Source organism: Erpetoichthys calabaricus, chromosome 15, assembly GCF_900747795.2.
Source record: "Erpetoichthys calabaricus chromosome 15, fErpCal1.3, whole genome shotgun sequence".
In the NCBI taxonomy this organism is placed as follows: domain Eukaryota; kingdom Metazoa; phylum Chordata; class Cladistia; order Polypteriformes; family Polypteridae; genus Erpetoichthys; species Erpetoichthys calabaricus.
Window position 1 is genome coordinate 52,896,063 of NC_041408.2, and position 19,986 is coordinate 52,916,048.

The 19,986-nt window shown below is 39.6% G+C and overlaps 1 protein-coding gene across 1 annotated transcript in view; it reads left to right on the forward strand.

The window, feature by feature from the left end:
- Nucleotides 1-19,986, forward strand: part of lyst (lysosomal trafficking regulator) — a 211,462-nt gene that overhangs the window by 154,460 nt on the left and 37,016 nt on the right. The window contains exon 9 of the mRNA XM_028820350.2: nucleotides 10,188-10,405. Within this exon, the coding sequence (XP_028676183.1) occupies nucleotides 10,188-10,405 (218 nt within the window). The remainder of the gene's footprint in view (nucleotides 1-10,187; nucleotides 10,406-19,986) is intronic.

The window sequence follows — 19,986 nt, forward strand, 5'->3', positions numbered from 1 at the left end:
ATTTCAGGAATGTGTCGGGATCAGCTTTCTTAACTCTTTATCTGCTTCCTCTCTACTGGTAATATGTAATATTGGCCTTGAATCTCCACTTTCAGTTTGGCAGGATACAAGAGGCTGTATCTGATATCGGCTTTTCATAAGCGCTGTTTAATATTATAAAAAGAGGCACGCTTAGCAGCTGTTGAGGGTGAGAAGTCAGGGAAAATACGAATTAGGTTATTTTCAAACATAATCTCTTGTTGCTGTCTGAGAAGTGACATTACATTTAATTTAGATTGTAACTTCTCAAAGCGCACAATAAAAGTCCTATGCTTAGAGTTGTTCGATCCCCGTATGCGATAAGCTGCAGCTATCTCGGTGTCTGATTTAAAGTCCTCTCCAATTATTTTGGAGAATAGTTCAGCTACGAATTTCACTGGGTTTAGACTTTCGCGATTCTCAGGTAGACCTTCAATTCTAATACTATTCCTTCTGCATCCATCTTCCAGAGCAGCAAGTCTGTCTCCGAGTTTTTTGCATTCAGAATTCGCAGCTGTTGCTTTTCCATCAGCGGTGGATACTAGATTTTCGGCTGTTTCAAATCGAGTCGTGAATGTCTGCTTAACATCCTCCAGCTGATTGGCAGATGTGCTCAGTTTAGACGCATTTTCCTGAATGTGCTCCTCAATTTTTTCCAGCATACATTTAAAGGCCGCCTCAAAGCGATTATATACGTGTTTCTCCGAGTCTTTAGTATCCTGCCGCAGCTTTTGCAGCTCCCGCCGCAGCTTCTCACTTGTCTTCTCGCTTATCCTCTCGTTTGTCTTCAGCATACTATGTATTTCTTTCTTTATATCATTCTTTATCTCTTGCTTGAGCTCAGCGATCATCACCTTCAGTTAGGACAGATCATTTCTGCTTTCGTGCACCGTAGGTGAAATGGCGGGCTCTATTACAGCCAATGTTCCCGGCTTGTGAGGAGTAGGTGAAAGCGCGAACTACAAGGCTTTTTCCAGTTTCAAGTGATCTTCTCCAATCGGTGAACTATCATGACCTGCATCACTTGCACATTCGCTCCCATTTTCACTGTCAACTGGAGACAATGCAGTGGACCATGGTCCAGAGAATTCTGGGCTTTTGCCTGTCTGTTCCCAGTCAGTCTCTGATAGAGCATACCTTGAACTTGAACTTGGACTTGCCTGTCTGGGTTTGGATGTAACTTTAGGTTTCTTTTCTGTTTCTTTCTGACCCCCTTTCTTGCCGACCATGTTAATGTATGCGTGCATATACTGTAATAGAACCCTCGGGTTGGATAAATACAGGACACCTTGGGAAAATAAAAAATAATAACACTGCTGCTAACGGAGCTCTGCTTCAGACGTCCATCTCCCACAACGGATGAGACCAACTATCTCTATGCAAAACTAAACAATCAAATACTCTGTCAGAGTCTGGCCTTCTCGAAAATTCACAGCAACTTGATGAATTAATTGAATTTGCTTTAAAATTTAATGCAACAATATCTTTAATCACTCAGAATTACTGGGTGGGAGACCATGATTACTGGGTGGCTGTTGTGATGTAAGATTTTGCATATAACTTGATAAATATTGTCTATGTCTTTATTTGTAATTTAGGCAAAGCAATGTAATTCAGTGTTACATTAGTGAGAAGCATTCATGTTTACAACCCCTCCCCACTTTTAGGAATGGGTCTCTTTGAATTTTACGACAAAGTTGGAGGGGTGCGCTTTAAACCAGTTTGGCGAGTGTTTCTCTGCTAAAGTCTTTCAACCCCCACAAGGAAGCCAAGCTGCCATATGGTTTTGGGGGATGGCAGGTGTTGCCCCATTGGTCTGAAGCATGACTGTTTGGAATTGGCTTCTATCAGAAGCTTTTAAGTACCATGATGTCTTATTGGCTGTAGGGGTTGGACAGAGAATCTATAACTCTGCTTGTTCAACCACATTCTCTCTCTCTTACCAACCAAAATATGATGAAGAAGTATCTCTCTTACTAACCTCTGATCATGAAGACCAAACTGATGAACAATGGAGACCACAGCTTGGCAGCCATATTTGAACAGGCTTGCGTCCTGTTCTGAAGAAAGCTGAGCACCAATGATGATGTAACTAGAGACATTTTAAATAACTACAAGTCTGTGTGCCGCCTGAAACTACACATTACGATTTAATCAGGTTGTATGGTTGCCAATATTCAAATGTACTTTGCATACTGTTAGTATTTATGAATATTATCAATAATACATTATTTTATGTGTAACGTAACTCCTGCTTGTCTTTTTACTACACCTAATTGCCAGAGATTATAGATATAGAAGGGAAGGTGGGGATCCACATTACTAACCGAGAATGCTAAACCGGATGGACGCAGGGACATCCGGCAATGGGCCGTGGCCGCAAAAGACGTATTGCGCAGGCGCCCCACAAATCAACCCCCCCCCCCCCCGCAAGCAACGGGAACCGGATGGAATGCAACATAAAATAAAAAATGAGGCGTCGCACACAGAAAAAAGGTGTCAGACCACAGAAAAAAGGAGCACGAAACCCATTGCACACGAAACGGGACACACACAAAGAGGAGGATTCAACAAGCCCCTAGCACACAAAAAAAAAAGAAGCCGCGAGCACCACACAAAGCCCATTGGACACGAAACGGGACAGACTACGGACCTAGCACACGAAACGTACACAAAAATGACGATTCAGACCCACGACCACAGTAACATAAATAACAAATGACACACAAAGCCCCATTTCTAAATGAACCATCCGTATTAAACATACGTCATCTCAACACGTTCATACTATGCAGCATCGGGAGATCTCATTACAATGAGGCACTATTAACCGTTCAACCGCAGAAAAGGCTCCATATTAACAGTGAGTACGATCCTCCTTATTACTTATCCATATTTCTCACGCTCAAGAACAAACAAGTCATGAATTCACGATCACGGGTACAAAACGATACCGCTCGGATAACGGGACCAAACACAATTCACACTATGCAGCATAGGTGGATCTCATTACAATGAGGCACTATTAACCGTTCAAGCGCAGAAAAGGCTCTATATTAACAGTGAGTGCGATCCTCCTTATTACTTATCCATATTTCTATAAGAAAAAATGTCTCGGCTACAAAAACGCAAAGCTCAACTAACACAGTTACAGAAACGAACCCAAATGGACAGACACACTGAACGTAGACGCATGCAGGGCACATCTCACAGTGCTGCATCGAAACTGGCACGGCTTCAAAACGAAACACCTCCCGTCTCAGACATACAGAAACGGCAGCGAGGTGACAAAATAAATAAACGCAGACGTCTACACCGCGCATCTCAGATGCCGTAAAACAAGCAGGCAAGGCTCCAAAAAGAGAAAGCTCAACTGACCGACATACAAAAACGGGCAAGGCTCAATACAAACAATGCACGCCGTAAACTACAACGGGCTTCTCACACAGAACAGGCAAATCGATTACAGCTCCAAAACAACACGTCCCAAATACTGGACATACAACGACGGGCCTCTCAAACGGCACAAGCAAAATATACACGTCACGGACATCAACGACAGACACCTGCTAAACGCTTGCGTTAGCTGACAACGCGTTCAATAATGAGTCCACTATTCAGGAAAATTCATTAGGATTAATGAATGTCATTTGCAATCATTGTAATTCACTTAACTTCCCTGAAGAAACAACTAGCAATACAAGTAATGAATTTACACGTTGTTCTCAAATGGGTCAAATTAGACTGCCTCCTTTACATTCATATCCTGAATATCCACAGAACCTTCCTAGGGTTACCACTTTTAATACAAAAAAATAAGGGACGCATACTGCAGCAAAGTATTACCCAATCAAAAGTAGGAAAGGATGCATCTTCATAAAATGCGTGTGGGATGATTTGCATGAGACGCTGCTTTAAAAAAAAATGATAAAAAAAAAACGGGACAAAACCCGTCCCGTATTGATTCAAAACGGGACTAGCAATTTCATTCTCAAATACGGGACGATTCCGTATTTTACAGGACGGGTGGCAACCCTGCCCATTACTAAACGAACCGTCCATATTAAACATACGTCATCTGAACACATTCAAATTAGGCAGCATAGGTCGATCTTATTATACTGATCCACTATTAACCGTTTAACCACAGAAAAGGCTCCATATTAACAGTGAGTGCGATCCTCCTTATTACTTATCCGTATATCTAACGCTGAAGAACAAACAAGTAATGAATTCACGATCACAGGTACAAAACGATACGGCTCAAGTGACGGGACCAAACACACGAACCCGCATGAAAAAAAACAATACACGTCAGCGCATACAACGCGCTTCTAAAACCCCGGAAGAAAAAATGTCTCGGCTCCAAAAACGCAAAGCTCAACTAACACATTAACAGAAACGAGCGCAGATGGACAGACACAATGAACGTACACGCATACAGCACGCGTCTCAAACTGCTGCATCGAAACAGGCAAGGGTTCAAAACGAAACACCTCGAGTCTCAGAGATACAAAAACGGCAGCGAAGGGACAAAATAAATAAACGCAATTCATGAAAATTCATTGGGATTACTGAATGTCATTTGCAATCATTATCATTCACTTAACTTCCCTGAAGAAACAACTAGCAATACAAGTAATGAATTTACACGTTATTGTCAAAAGGGTCAAATTAGACTGCCTCCTTTACATTCATATCCTGCATATCTACAGAAGCTTCTAACTGACGAAGTACCTGAAAGTGAAAACTTTATGAACTGCATTAGATCCTACAATAGTTCATTTGCTTTTGCATCTAATGCCATCCAGTCACTTACTCAACACCATTAATAAACTTCTACAAACGTTGATAAATAATAATATTCTCTTTGGAGCAAAGGTAGTTTTATTAGGGGGAAATTTTACACAGTGCTTAGCAATTGTTCCACATTCCATACGCTCGGCTATTCTGCAGTCCACCTTAAAATACGCAGACAATTGGCATTGCTTTCAAAAGAGTTACGGACATATTTGGAACAGCAATCTCATTACACCAAATAACCCTTTTAACACAACAAACTATATTATGTCCAAAAAATATTAATGTTGATCACATTAGTAACCAGGTCATTTCATTACTTCCTGGAGTTGCACAGCTCTTTCTAAGCTCTGACAAAGTTGACTCTGATGACGACAATGACCATCTTAATTTCCCCTTAGAATATTTGAACACTATTAACCCAGCCGGATTAACACAACACAATCTTAGCCTTAAAAACAGAAACATTATCATGCTATTAAGAAACCTTAACACTAAACAGTGTTTATGCAATGCTACACGTTTAGTCGTCAACACCATGCCACACAATGTTATTGACGCAAAACTTCTTACAACATCACATGCTAACAATACTGTTCTAATTCCTAGAATTAACCTTATAAGTTCTGACCTGGAATTACCTTTTACACTTAAACGGCGACAGTTCCCCATTAAGCCTACCTTGGCCATGACCATCAACAAATCACAAGGACAAACAATACACAAAGTTTGCATCTACCTCTCTGAGCCCGTTTTTGGACATGCACAACTTTATTTGCTTCCTATATGCGTCATCTACACCTTCACACTATGCTATATCTCATTCATACATCACGCTCTTTGTAATTTCACAGCACCAGGGGTTGGCGAGCGAAGCGAGCAAGGGGCGGAGCCCCCTAGTAAGTTATATACTGTAATACCTTATAAACAGTGGTAAGTCTGTGAGATTAGGCATTTTGACAAAAGCTACTTATTAATAATACAATAGGGGAAAGTAGAGCAACATATTACAAAACAGTGGCCCGCTCACTAATTTCATTGTTAGAAGAAACATTGTACACATTAAGTCAGTTCAAATCTTTCAACTTGACTATGACAATGCAAGATATGGAATCATCAAGCATATGTTTATTATGGTGTTATTATCATTCCAAATTTACTCAGTCATTCAAGTTCACATTTTTATTTCCTTTCCAAAATCCACAGTGGTTGTACAGAATAATGTAACTTTTAGTGGCTAGCCAGAAGGCTCATTTAATATTCTGAGGTGGAGTGAGTGATCGTTTGTTTGAAACGGATCTGCTGCAACTTTCCAAGTGAAACTTTACTTTCACTTTCTGTCCCAATAAACAGTGCAGTGACAACAAGTACTGCATATTAAATTATGATATATCAAATCTGTCAGAATCTTTATTAAAGAACACACAGAAAGAGACAATGTTAATGGCCTGTGGAAGGATCATTTATTAGGTCTTTTCTGATGGGGAACCAAGTAAACTCCAATGGTTGGCAGGTGTCCTGTGAAAGTACCATCTTCATTAGCTCGCTTCACTGTCCTGTCTGCTGTGTCATTCTTTTACTGTCTAACCTACTGTGCTGTTTAATATGGCTCCTTTTAGGCAGCCCCAGCATGCATGGCTCCACCTAACACCATAGATTCTTCCCTATTTACTCAGAGTCAGAGACTGGACAGTATTTATAAATGTAAATGAAAAGTGCTGTACTTTTAATACACAACTATTGTAAAATGAAGTTGACTTCACAAACATAATATACAGTACATGCTCAAAACAAAAATAAAATTTCCAGTAATCACTGATATATGAACATTGATAAATCATTAAAAAAAAATTCCAAGCTGCTTTTTTTTTTATTCCAGAAACATTTAATTACTGAACAGAATTGGTGTAAATTGAAAAGATGAGTGCTTAAAATGCACTGAATTCACATGGCATAAGTTTAGCAGGTGAAAGTGCTCAAAAATACTTTCATTCCAAAACTAGGGGTTTGCAAAATTTAGTGGAACAGATGATGCTCCCTTTTGCTCCTAAATGGCTGTAGTTTATTGTATAATTTATAAATGAAATGCACATTACTTAGGCTATTGTTTATATGTAGTTTCTTTTTACTTTCCTGAAAAGTAAAGTTACAATACCCAGACTGATTATAGTAAAGTTATAGTTCTACAGAAGTTGAATAATCACATTTTTAAAAACTGTATATGCCCAAGAACGTTCAGTGCTTTGATGTGGACATATTCAGTAAATGTGAAGACTTTATTTCACTTATACCCTATTGATATTCGATGATGAAGATGCATTTTATTTTCTATAAAATCACTGAATGTGAAATCATTTAACAAAGCAAGTGTCTAGACCAAGTGATAGTGTGCCATAGTTGTATAAAAGCAGAACAAGAATAACAAAAATAATATCTTAACTTATCCTTTAATTTTGTAATAACTACTGTAATGCTTTGCACCATATATTTTGAAAGATAGATTGCTTCTTATTGGTAAATCTGATGTACTTTTTAACATTTCAATAAGGTTGTGATTGCATATTAGAGAATAATTTTAGCCTCTTTCAGACTCGCTACCTTAATTTGTAATTTGGTTGCTTCTGTAAGAAGAATAACAAAATATTTGTTAAATTGGATCTCAAATTCGGAATCAAGAAAGTAGACCAGATATCAAGTATCATGGTATTGGTGGTAGTAGAATTCTCACTTGTATAGAATATTACTTTAAAAAACAGTTGTTTAAAAATATTACTTTTTTAAGTAGTGTGTTATATTACATATTTTATTACATCACAAATAAGTATTAAACTTTCAAAAATACTGAGCAAGCAAATCTTTTAAAATACAGTACATTTGTGGACACATCTGAATGAAATGTCTACTCATAGACAGGCACACAATTGCCGTATATATGTGTTCAGTATAATCACAAGGCAATAAATAAAAGGCATATATTTTTAGTCATTGGTCTTAAATTGATGAGGATCAGCACCTCTGAATCCGAGGTCATGGGTTATCAGCTGGAAAAGGATGGAGTGCCCTTCTCCAGGTTGGGGATAAGATGCTCCTTCAAACAGAGGAGTTTAAGCATCTTGGGGCCTTGTTCACGAGTGAGGGAAGAATACAGAAGAAAACTGTGTCATATCGGAGTGATGTAAGCAGTGTGGAAGATGACCCGGACACAGACAGGCGGACACGTTCAAATCACCCACAACATGTTTATTATACATTCCTATTAATTACAATTTTGCAACACAGCCCCAAAGTCCTGGCCAACAAACAATGCCTCACTTTCTTCAGGCCACCTCCTTGCCTCCTCCAAGACCTTGTCCTTCCTTCTCTCCCGACTCCAGGCCCTGAATGGAGGGAGGCGGCCCCCTTTTATAATCACCCGGATGTGCTCCAGGTGCCTCCCGACAATCTTCCGCTGGCACTCCCCAGTGTGGCGGAAGTGCCGACTGCACACCCGGAAACACTCCGGGTGTCCCTGATCCTCTTCCCCCCAGCACTTCCGGGTGTGGCGGAAGTGCTGAGGTCCAGGGCTCCAAAGGCATTGGTGCACCCCCTGGAGGTGACCATGGGCCCCTACAAGGTTGAGCTTCAAAGCTCTGCACCCGTGGTCCCCATAGCCACCAGGGCGGTCGCCCCCATGTGGTCTGGGGGAGGCGTAAACCCTCCTCCAGGGCGTCCCAGCTGGGTTGCGCCCCCCCCCCCCCTCAACCACCTGGAACACTAGTCATGCAGATGTTATACCGGTCTGTTACGGTGAAAGTGTGCTGAACATAAAGACAGGCTCTTGTTTTACCAGTTGATCTATGTATCTACCCTCACCTATGGTCATGAGCTATGGGTAGTGATGGAAAGAACTCAATCATGGCAGCAAGCAGCAGAAATTAGCTTCTTTCACAGGTTGTCTTGCTCAGCGTTAGAGATACAGGCTACAAGTCCTCCACAATATACAAAGCAATATGGTTTTGTAACAGAGAAGGTGTAAAAGCAAACTTGCTTTGATCAGTGACATACAGTATATATTTTGTTGTTTTGTGACTGATAATGGCATATAATAGAACAGTGAAAGAATGCCTGCTGGATACTGTTGCTAATACATTGGGAAAATTAAAATATGCTCATACTTTACAAAGTAGTCAGTTAAAAGGGTAATATTATTACTTTTCAGGTCAAGGTAACTATAATATTACTTATTTTTCAAAAGGATTGTTATATTACTCCTGACACAAAAAGTAATATTATGTGACTAGTTATACTCATAGTAGCATGTTACTCTGAAGTCTGGGTGTATATACACAGAAAGCAATCAGTGTCATGTAGCAATCTGTTACATTTGGAGCTAGTTTTATTGGTGGAGGCCAATATTAATGTTTATTTTGATAATTTTCTATAAATTAGTGTACATTTTGGCATATTGAATAGAAATAGATTTCTGGATTTTTTTTTAATTATTTTTGTTAAAAGCAAGAACATTCTATACAATCAAGTCAAGCTTAACAAAACTAATTCACCCCCCCAACCCCCCCCCCCCCCCCGAGAAAGATAGGAGGGCAGGCAGCCAGAGTAATGCTTTAAAAATAGAAAAGAGGTAAGAGAATCCTTTTCCCCAATACAAATGCTTATTCTGAAATATTATTGATTGGATCTTGCCAGGTTTTAAAAAAGTTTTGAACGGATCATCTAAGTTAGAATTAGATTTTTTCCCATTTCAAGTAATATATAACAAAAGCTACCCACCGACTTAAAAGAGGTGGGCTAGGATTCTTCAAGTTGAGCATGGCAAGTCTATGTGCTAGTAGTGAGGTAAAGGTAGTTTGTTTGTCATTCTCCACTTTAAGCCCATCTGGGAGTACTCCAAACATAGCTGTTTATGGATTAGGAGGGATTCTGACACCAAGGCCGTCTGAATAAGCATTTAAAGATTTTGGTGCAGACCCAAAACATGTGGCCTAGTTCACAGGTTGGATCTTACACTGGGAACATTTTGGACAATTTTAAACAAGATAGATGTGCTTGAAGAAATATTGTAAGTTGAATAATCATATTATTTGCACATATGGAGCTAGACTGAACTCTGTGCATGGCCTCCTTCCACTTCTTTTATGAAATGTTAATTAACACTAGAATCCCTGGAGCCTATGAAAAAAATTGTAATGCTAGGCCATGTTAAATTCCTTCGCACCTTTTCATTAGCATCTTTGTTTTGCAGATGTGTCAGTCAGCACAATCAGCAAGCACCTTTTCCCACTGTACTCTGGGATATTTGAAAGGGAGGGACTTAAACATTTTCGTATTTCAGATACTAATTCACACTATGTCTTATATATTGTTTGTGACAGCCGCAAGACAAGATTCTGCCCAAATTTTGGAGAATGGACATGATAATAAACTGGAGAGCACTGGCAATGGTGAACTTTTATATCCTGAAATCTGCATGTTGGAACTGCAGCTGCTGTCCACCTGCTCACCACATCTGGAAGTGCTTACCCATACCTTCCAAAGTCTGCTGTCAGCCATCAAGCGTAGTCATCGTAATACTATGCTAATGTATCAACAAGTAAGTGATAAGCCAATATTGTGTTGTGTTTTTTGTGGGGAAAAATATGTTTTCCACCCAATGTTGGATCAGTAGTAAATTTTGACTTTGGTAAGCACTATTTGTATTTTATACAGGTGATGTAATAAGGCTTTTCAAGACCAGTTTGAAATGTTTAATTCTACCAAATGATATCTTGATTAATGTCTACTGCTTATCTAAGCCTTTTTATATTTTCTGGTGTTCTTATGGTTCTCGGTTGTCTAGTAAAAATATCCTTCACAATGCCAGTTGATGAACTTTTATCAGACCACCTTCATACAGTGTGACAGAAAGGATTTCTTCCTCACAGAAACATGTTAATCTTATTGCTAAATGTTCTTTGCACCTATGTTACAGATTATGATCCATTGTATACTATAGCAGCAAGCATGCATTGAGCCACAGAAGAGAGGAGTTCATCGCCACTGAAACTGAATTTTCCATACAACACTGGCATGGCACTATATATACACTCCCACCAAATTCACTCGCCCTTCATCACACTCTGAAAATCATTGCATCCTTGAACCACACCTATTATTTTCATTTTGACATTTCAATGTAGCACCGCAGCCTCTTCACTTTACAAGCTCGTCTGTCAGTTTCTCCTCTCTATCTCTTTCTTATGTGCGTATTTGCTGTCTGTTTAATATGTTGTGAGATGGGAGTTGTGGAAAACGTACTATGTTTTCATGCCATAGATATTAAAGCTCTCAGTAATGTGTCAATGGCATTGTTTCACATCCTGCCACAATGAAAAGTACAATAAATAGTGGCAGGGCTATCATTCTGCTCTAAGCATTGAACCATTGTAAAAATTGTGTTTTTCAGTATTATTTTCAATGCCAGTATTCCATACTACCCTAAATGTCTCCCACCCTCCCGTATATCCTCCTTTGACATGGCCTCTTGGCCAGTCAAGAGAGTACCATACAAGCCAGATAGGATGTCTGTCCCACCATTATATTGTCCTTCCGTGCCAGCCTTCCTGGCTGCAGGAAGGAAAGCAGCCCCTCTTCTTTAGAATGTTTTTCCATCCACTTCTATCACCAGTCCTCATGGCCTCCCAGCCTGTTAAAGGAACACCTGTCATTCCAGCTGGGACGCCAGCCCACCCCTAACAGTAAGATCAAGATTAGAATTTATTAAGTTCCTCGTACCCCCCATGTTCACTGTATTAGTGTATGAAATTGGTCAAAGATTTATGGTTTGCCTTGTGTCAGTATGTTTGTGCTTAAAGGAGATGACATCATCTATGTTTCTTTTTATTTCTTCTATTAAAAACATATTGTCTGATAACCATATTACTTTTTAAAACTTATATAGTGAGTTTAGTTGCCTGCCAGACCACTGTCTTTTTGAGGTTTGCACATTCTCTATCTGCCCAATATTCTTCGGTTGCTTTTCATCCTCACACATCCTAAAGATGTTCAGGCTAGATTATTTGGTAACTCTAAATTGACTCAAACTGAATAAGTTATGGTGTAATTGTGGGTAGTTGGAAGCAGGTGCAACCAACTTATTCCAGAGGACTCACCACTTAAGCCAGGGAATTCAGAGAGTGGAGGCCCGGTAGCACCCTGTGGAAAGCCAAGGCAGGCCATGAGCAGGACAGAAGGTGCCTGCGCCTGTTGGATGACGTCTCTCCAGGCAGCAAGTTCCAAATAGGATAAGCTGGGGAGATGTCTGTTTTTAAAAGGTTGCACCTTGGCTCGAGCAATTTTTAGGAGACTGTTTCCTGCTTGTATTAACTTCGTTTTTAAGGAATATTTATTTGATTGATTTTAACATCTACCTTCATTTTTTATTGGATTATTTATTTATTGAACTTTTTTGCACTGCACTATTTAACTGGACATTTGATTTGTTTTTTCTGAGGGATTGTTTTAATAAAAACACTAATCACTTTGCACCTACCCCTTGCAATGTTTGTGTGTTGTGTTCACATCTGCTGGCTCATCCCTCAGGTACATTATTGGCAGTAGCAGGTTCAAAAGGCACTCTGGAAGGACCCAGTAACATTGGGCTAACCCGCATCATCACAATTCCCCCAACCAACTCCCGAAGCAGCCTTGTGGGTTCAGAAAGTTTGTGGATTAATGATTAAAAAATCACCTAAAAATGATCTTGATGGAGTTCTTCCAGCAGAATTGAATAAATTAGACAATGAATCATGTACTTGGAAATTAAAAAGTGTGTTTTTAAACTCCATAAAAGTTACAACTTGAACTGTGTTAATAAAACAAATGTAGAATAAATTGTTGCTTTTGTAGCAGATAGAAGCTCGTCCACCTCTCGAACCCTCAGGTACCACTCTGATAACCAGGTGAATATATAATAATATTTCTTTTTATTACTATAAGGTGCACCAAGCACTCCTTCCACCACACTCATATACAATAAACAATTCTTCTCAATAATAACTCTCCTCCTCGCCCAGACACGTCGCCACCCTACCTCCCAGCTCAGCTCAGTCTTCTGGGCTTCCCAGAGTTCCTTTATAGCCCCTGACCCGGAAGTGGCTCCAAGCCAAACCCACAAGTCCGTTTTCCTTCCGGGTCAGGGCAAAGTCCTTTTCTTCATCCCGGGAGCACATCGCTTCTTCCAGTCACGTGACTGGGATGCACTCCCGGGTTATAGGGCACACAAGAGCTTACTAGCCCCCCTACAGCGACTCCTGGCGGCCCCCAAGGTATCCAGCAGGGCTGTGTCAAAACACTACAAAGTCCCTGAGGCCCTGCTGGAACTCGGGGCACAAATATGCTGTCCGGAGGGCTCCTCCTAGCGGCCTGGGGGTGATGACCGGAGTCCATAGCCGGTCGTCTGTCACACTTTATTTATGGTTTATTTGTACAAGAATTTGTGTACATCATATACATACCATAGCAACATTTCATAACAAATAGTAGCAGTAAGTAAAAAGCAATTTGGATTTTCCTGTATGTGTTCCCATAGGTCAAAAGCGCATGTGTGTGTGGTGCTACTGTTTACATGTATCTTTGAGATAGAGAGGGCCTCATCTGATGACATAACAAATCCTAATACAAGCTTTGCCAGTGCGAGAATACTTTAAAATAGATTTTCTCTCTATTGGGCAGTTCCTTTAAAAAGTTTAAGTAGACTCTCTACAGTTAAAAAAAAAAAAATCCTAACAATAGTACACCAACCAATGCACATTTTTTCATCACTTGAGTATGGATCTGCTATCTGTGGAAGCAATTTCTGTCACCACAAGCCAGTTTGTGTTTGCTTTTTTAATTACATGCGCTGACAACTGCTATTTAAAATCATATATTTTGTGTACTCCACTAATACGTATAGATATTCTGTTATCACTGTTGCTTTTTAAAATGATTGTTACACATTTTGTTTGTTAAAAATTGTGTATCTCCGTTTTTGATTAAGTAAATAATCAAAAGTCAAATATGCTCAACTTTTAAAATAGTTAACTAAGCCCCAGAATACACTGGAATGTTACGTCATGCATGTATTTTCCAACATGTTTATTTCTGTCCAGATGTAGGAATTAGAGTGGAAGAAGACTCATTAGGATATATTACTTTTTTCTATTGCTTAGGAGTCTAGATTTTGTGTTCCTTCCACTGTGTTGTGCATCTTTGCATGTAGCCTTAAATACTAGTGGTTTCCAAATAGAGACCCAGTTTTGCTAAGACTTGGTCACAGAGGTGCTGATTCAACTCAATGGTAATTTCTGAATCTGTACTTTTGAGGCATTTAGCACAATTCTGTGAAGTGTCTGTACATCTCTTGTCAGTTTGCTTCAACTTTGATACACATTGCTAATTAGAAAACAAACTAATATGACTCATCTTTTCAGCTACATTTGTAGATGTGGTCTTGATACTTAAGAGTTAATGTTTTTTAATATGTTGTTTCCAGATTTTGTCCACCTCTGTATATCTACAGCATTCTGCAGGAATCAAATCATGGAAGGTTGCCAGTGTACCACTGGACACAGTCACTTGTAGCAATCAAGCCACTCAAACACAGGAACCTTACTAGGAATTCCATCTGGTCTTATTTTAAATTATCTAGTAGTTATTAACATTACATTAATAAGTACATGTTGATTTCAGTTTCTGGATAACCCTTCAGCATTATTTCTAAATGCACATACTGTAAATAATCAATGCTACAGATTACAAGCTAAAAATAAATTTAATAAAAGATGCATAAAAAATGGAGTCAGAACTGGCCAATATGATATAGAAGGGAAAAAAATAAAGCTCTTAAAACAAACAACAGTAAGATTTTAACTCAACATGTCTGTTGGGTTATTGGTACTAGATTTTCAAAGAAAAAAAAAAATTAAAAATTGGAATCTGGCATGTGCGTGTTGCACTCTAAGGAAGTTCACAAAGACATAAAGAATCTTAAACATAAGCAGTGAAGGGAGCGTTTTGCAGTTATGCAGCACAGTTTCTTTGGTATCCTGGCTCTTAGAATTTGTTAATGTTTACTTAAATCCATTCTTCCTCTGACAGTTTGACACCTAAAATTTTTACCTTGCTTCCTTGCTCCCACACAACCTCCAAAGTAAAATGAATCCACCTCAGTGGTAAGGTGTAATTATCTTCAAATGCTTAGTTTGTATTTTTTCAAATGTTCCTTTTGTTCTTAGTATAAAGTTACATTTTCAATACATAACCCTGCTGAGCTTCCTTTCAATATGTTTCTCACTTTTCCAAGTGGTTTTTCAATATGAGGTCATAGAAGAAGTTTCCTTTGGATAATTCTTCTATGCAGATCATTGTATTGCAGTCTACTTTTGTGGTGTCAGATAAAACCTTCTGCAGGCCCTTTGCATTTTTATCAAGTTGGATTTGCATATCAGACTATTTTGTAGACAGTTCTGTTTTAGGTTATTGTTGGTCTTACAGGTTGCCTGGACATACTGTTTCTTTTAATTTAAAGCGATTCATAATGTTCCTGACTGAAAATTCTGAACTGAATACATTGTTAAAGAGTGAGTTATCTTTATTTTCAGGTTACAGGTTTTAAAGTTTTCTGGCGATATGGTATATTGTTGACTTTAGGGCAGCAACAACTACTTGAACAAGTATTTTTTTGGAACATTTTAATCAAATATATAATACTAGCCAACCCGCGGCGTAACATACGCCGCATAATTATGTATTGATGGGTGAACACTTGCTGAACGACACAGTTGTCCAAATGGGGTGGGTTTGTGGATACCACTGTGAGTGAATGAAAAGATGGACCTCTGGAGAGAGCATCATACAATTGTCTGTGACTGAAAGCGGGATCGTCTGTGACGATGGAGGCCACGCTGGTGAAAGTTACTTCGTCGGTAGGGATAAGTTTCAGCACTTGTTCATTAAGGTGTAGCAAGTCTTCGTTGTTGACGCTTAATATAGCTTGCGTACTGAGTTGTTCCGAAGTCACAGTTGAGAAACACTTTTTTAATGTCTTTTAAGCACAGGGAAAAAAATTAACATGTGAAACATCCGTAATGTAATAAGCCACCAAGAAAAGTAACATTGCAACAATGCACGCTACGATCCGATCGCTGTAAACAGAAGTGAAAACAAAATCGAGGCTGGTGCATTCTTTAACTGCCTTGTAGCGCAATGGTAGTGCTGCTGTTTTGCAGTAAGGTGACTGTGGAAGATTTTGGGTTCGCTTCCCGGTTTCTCCCTGTGTGGATAGCGCTTTGAATACTGAAAACACCGGTATATCAATGTAATGAAGTATTATTATTCTTATGCGTCTAGCGCTCTCTCTCTCGCGCACCTGTATGCGTGTGTGTGTCGCTCGCTCTCTCTCGCTCGCTGCACGTGTTCCTGCAGGCATACCAGTAAGTGAATGAAAAGATGGAACTCTGGAGAGAGCAACATACAACTGTCCGTGACTGAAAACTGGTTTTGGCAGATACATTCACATCTTTTTGAAAGTTTGGCCCTGTGCCTTATTAATTGTCATTACAAAGGCAAATTTAACAGGAAATTGTCTTTGCTCAGATGCACGCGCAGGCTCTCTCTCAGCAGCACGCGAGCTCCCTCTCCCTCTGTCTCTCAGAAGCACGCGAGCCCTCTCTCTCTGTAACATTGCAGCAGTTGTATAAACACTTTTTTTTTAAATGAGTTTTAAGCACAGGGGGAAAAAAACCAAGGCTCCCTGCATGCGCAGGCTCTCTCTCTCTCTCTCTCTCAGCAGCACGCGAGCCCCCTCCCCCTCTGTCGCTCAGAAGCAGGCGAGCCCTCTCTCTCTAACATTGCAGCAGTTTTATAAACACTTTTTTTTTTTAATGAGTTTTAAGCACAGGGGGAAAAAAAGGAACATTTGAACAAATCCGAATTTATGTAAAAGCCAACCAAGATAGTAACATTGTAGGAGTTCACCATTTTTAATCAGGCGACTGACAGTAGTGGAGTCAGGCACAGAGAAGGTCAGCTGCTGAGAAAGCGTCTCGACTGTTGCAGGGCGGTAAAGCAGGTGAGACGCTAATGAAAAAGAGGCACAGGGCTTATTGGTTTTTAAAGACTGCTTCCTTCATTGTGTTTTAACCTCAGTTTTAAAGGATTGCGCGGCTCTCTCTGTCGCGCTGCCTGTGTGTGCGCGGCTCTCTCTCTCGCGCTGCCTGTGTGTGCCTCTGTCTCTGTCTCTCTCTGGCGCTGCCTCTGTGTGAGCCAAGGTTCCACTGAGGTTGACTAATAAAAAGTCAACGTGGCTCAGAGCTGCATGTGGACTGTGGCACAGACAAGCAGAAATGACGGCATGTTTTCAGAGGCGTCGCGTCCGAGTTGGTGGCCGTGGTCTGCGAGTTGTCGTCGTATCCAATGGTCTTAGAGTTGGTGGGTGTGGCTCCTTCCTGCGTGCGCCATGGGTGTCTTACTTGTCGACGGCTTAGTGAATCCACGCCCCTTCCAGCGTGCTTTCCATGGGTGGCTACTTGTCTTCCGGCTTAGTGAATTATATATATAGATTTTCAGAATTTCCAGTGGTGTATGAGAAGGGTAGTATCCTCATCAAACTGCTTTCTTGTGAGTCACTGTGAGAATACTATGTGTACCATTTAAAGACACTGCTCAAAACTGGTAAAGACTATGAAGGTATTGTATTAAAATAATCAAACTGTTAAACAATAAGCTAGAAGACAGTGTCATTGTGAAAAAGTATTTTTTACAATATGGCTAAGACAATATGTGCCTTTAGCAGTAGTGGAAGTATAATGCTTTACATATATAAATGTTATAACAATAGTGGTATAAATCTGATATAACAATGTTATTATGTTTAATTTTAGAACAGTTTGTTTAGTTGAACGTCTTAGTAGATACAGCAAACTTACCAACTGCGAGATGCAGTCTGTGGCCAAAGGACTGCAGCCTGGCCCACTTTTGAAGGAATGCATCTTTCATCATGTTCACAGCGTTGTCTGTTATATAGATTAAACATCTTTCTTCTAGACTCCAGGCAGCCAATGCTTCTGTCACACCTGTTGCAATGTTCTCACTTGTATGATCCTGCAGGAAAAATGTGGTTTGCAAACAGCGACTTTAAGTTGGTAGTCCTCACTAATAAAATGGACAGTCAGACTTGTGTAGGGCTCTGTTGTCCAGTTGGACCACAGATCCGTTGTTACAGCAAAATATTCCACTTTTGATAGATCTGACTGAATTTGTGCCTTGCGTTTCTTGTACAATTCTGGAATGGCAACATGAGAAAAATTGTTACATGATGGTATTACATACTTCTTGTCAAGCGACTGGATTGTCTTTTTAAAATCCTCTTTAACTGTGCTAATTGGTACCATGTCTTTCGTCTTATTACGTCAGTGATTTCTCTTTCCCGTTTGCTACCCTTCTTTTATGGTATAACACTTGCAGATGTGTCCAAAATAGTTTTTTGCTTTGGACGGCATTCACATCTGGCTTTGCATTCATTTTAAATGATCGCAAAAATTAGTTGTGTTGTGTTATGGCAACAATTGCAAGGCACTTTCAACAAAGTACTTGTTTTGGTCTACATCATCCTTTCTGTAGCCAGAATAATTCCATATGACTGCTGTTGCATTTCATTTTGCAACCAAATGTTCCTTTCCGGTGTTTTTATCCTGTTCATCGCTCATTTTCAGATCCATTGTGATTGATGGCTAGCGGGGCCTTCTTTGTTTGCGATTGTGAGTGGTGGTTCTCTGTTCATGACAGCCTGCATGACACTCATTACCTAGCTCCATGTATCCAAAACCCATAACTGTAGTAAATTACGGTATATCACACACACTTCCCTTGTTGACAAGTTGGGGAATGAGAACCATTGTAGCATGTTTTTTTTTTTTTTTTTAAATTTGCTTTACTTGACAATATACACCCTGATACAAGTATCTGTATGTGGTTTGCTTTTTAGTCTGTTCATATATCTAATCCACTAAGTGTTTTATATTTATGTGTCATTTTTTTGTACAAGTTATTCTTGTGAACTAACATTACAAAGAATCCATATTATTAACACTAGAATTACCAGAGCCTACGAAAAAACTCGTATATCCGGCCCACCTTAAATCGCTTCTTAAAACCTTTCTCACCTCTCCGCCAGCGTCTTTTGTCATCTAAATGTACTGATAAAGACAAGCTGCCAGCAGCCGGCTATTCCATCCCCCCAACGACTTAGAACGTAAACAGGCTTTTCCCAGCTCTTGCCTTGATTGATTACCTGGGAGTGAAGTGGAGTTTTAGAGTAGAAATAATAAGATTGTTATTTGAAACACACGCATTTCATATGTGTTGCATTTCTACAGTAATCTGTGTAAACACATTGTTAAAACAGAAACGTGTTATATATTCTAGTAGCAATTGACAAAATGTAGGCATAAACTATATAATGTATGAAGCCTGAAGTCCAAATATCAAAGAAACACTTTCACAAAAGGTACAAAAAAAAGCCACCACCAAAAAAACCCACCTTAGTGTGAGACATTTGAGAAGTGTTCTTATTTTCACTATTTTAGAATAAAAAGATACATTTGATTTCAGTCTGTAACAGCTGGTGTAATTTATGATATTTGTAAAGGTTAGCTTTATTTTTTTAAAATTCACTTTTCATTGTCTCAGTCGCGTTCAGGATCCATCCCTACCGCCCCCCACCTGACACTGCTGTTTTTACATAAAGACGCGCCATAGTTCTGCAGTGTATCACGATACATACGACCGCGTGTTTTTTTCCCCCAGTATTGCCAGTCCCCACGTGTTGCCGTATGCTGTTTCTTTTGTACTCCAGGACATGCAGAGGAAAGCATAGTAAAGAGCAGTAACTTCAGCGCTATATGTTGGATGTAAAAGTATAACAAAACAAGTGCACTTTTATTCAAGACTATAACCGAAGAAAAAAGAAAGCAAGTTACAGTAGGTGGAATGCTAAGAACTGCTGATTTCCATTCTGTGCTATATAACTGTTAACATTTGAATCTGATGATTGCATATAGCGCTGTCTGATTTAGTGTGCGCAAGAACATGCAAGTGGCCAGTTGCTGAGTGCTACAACGCACATTTTAAAAAAAGAAAGAGACAAATATATGT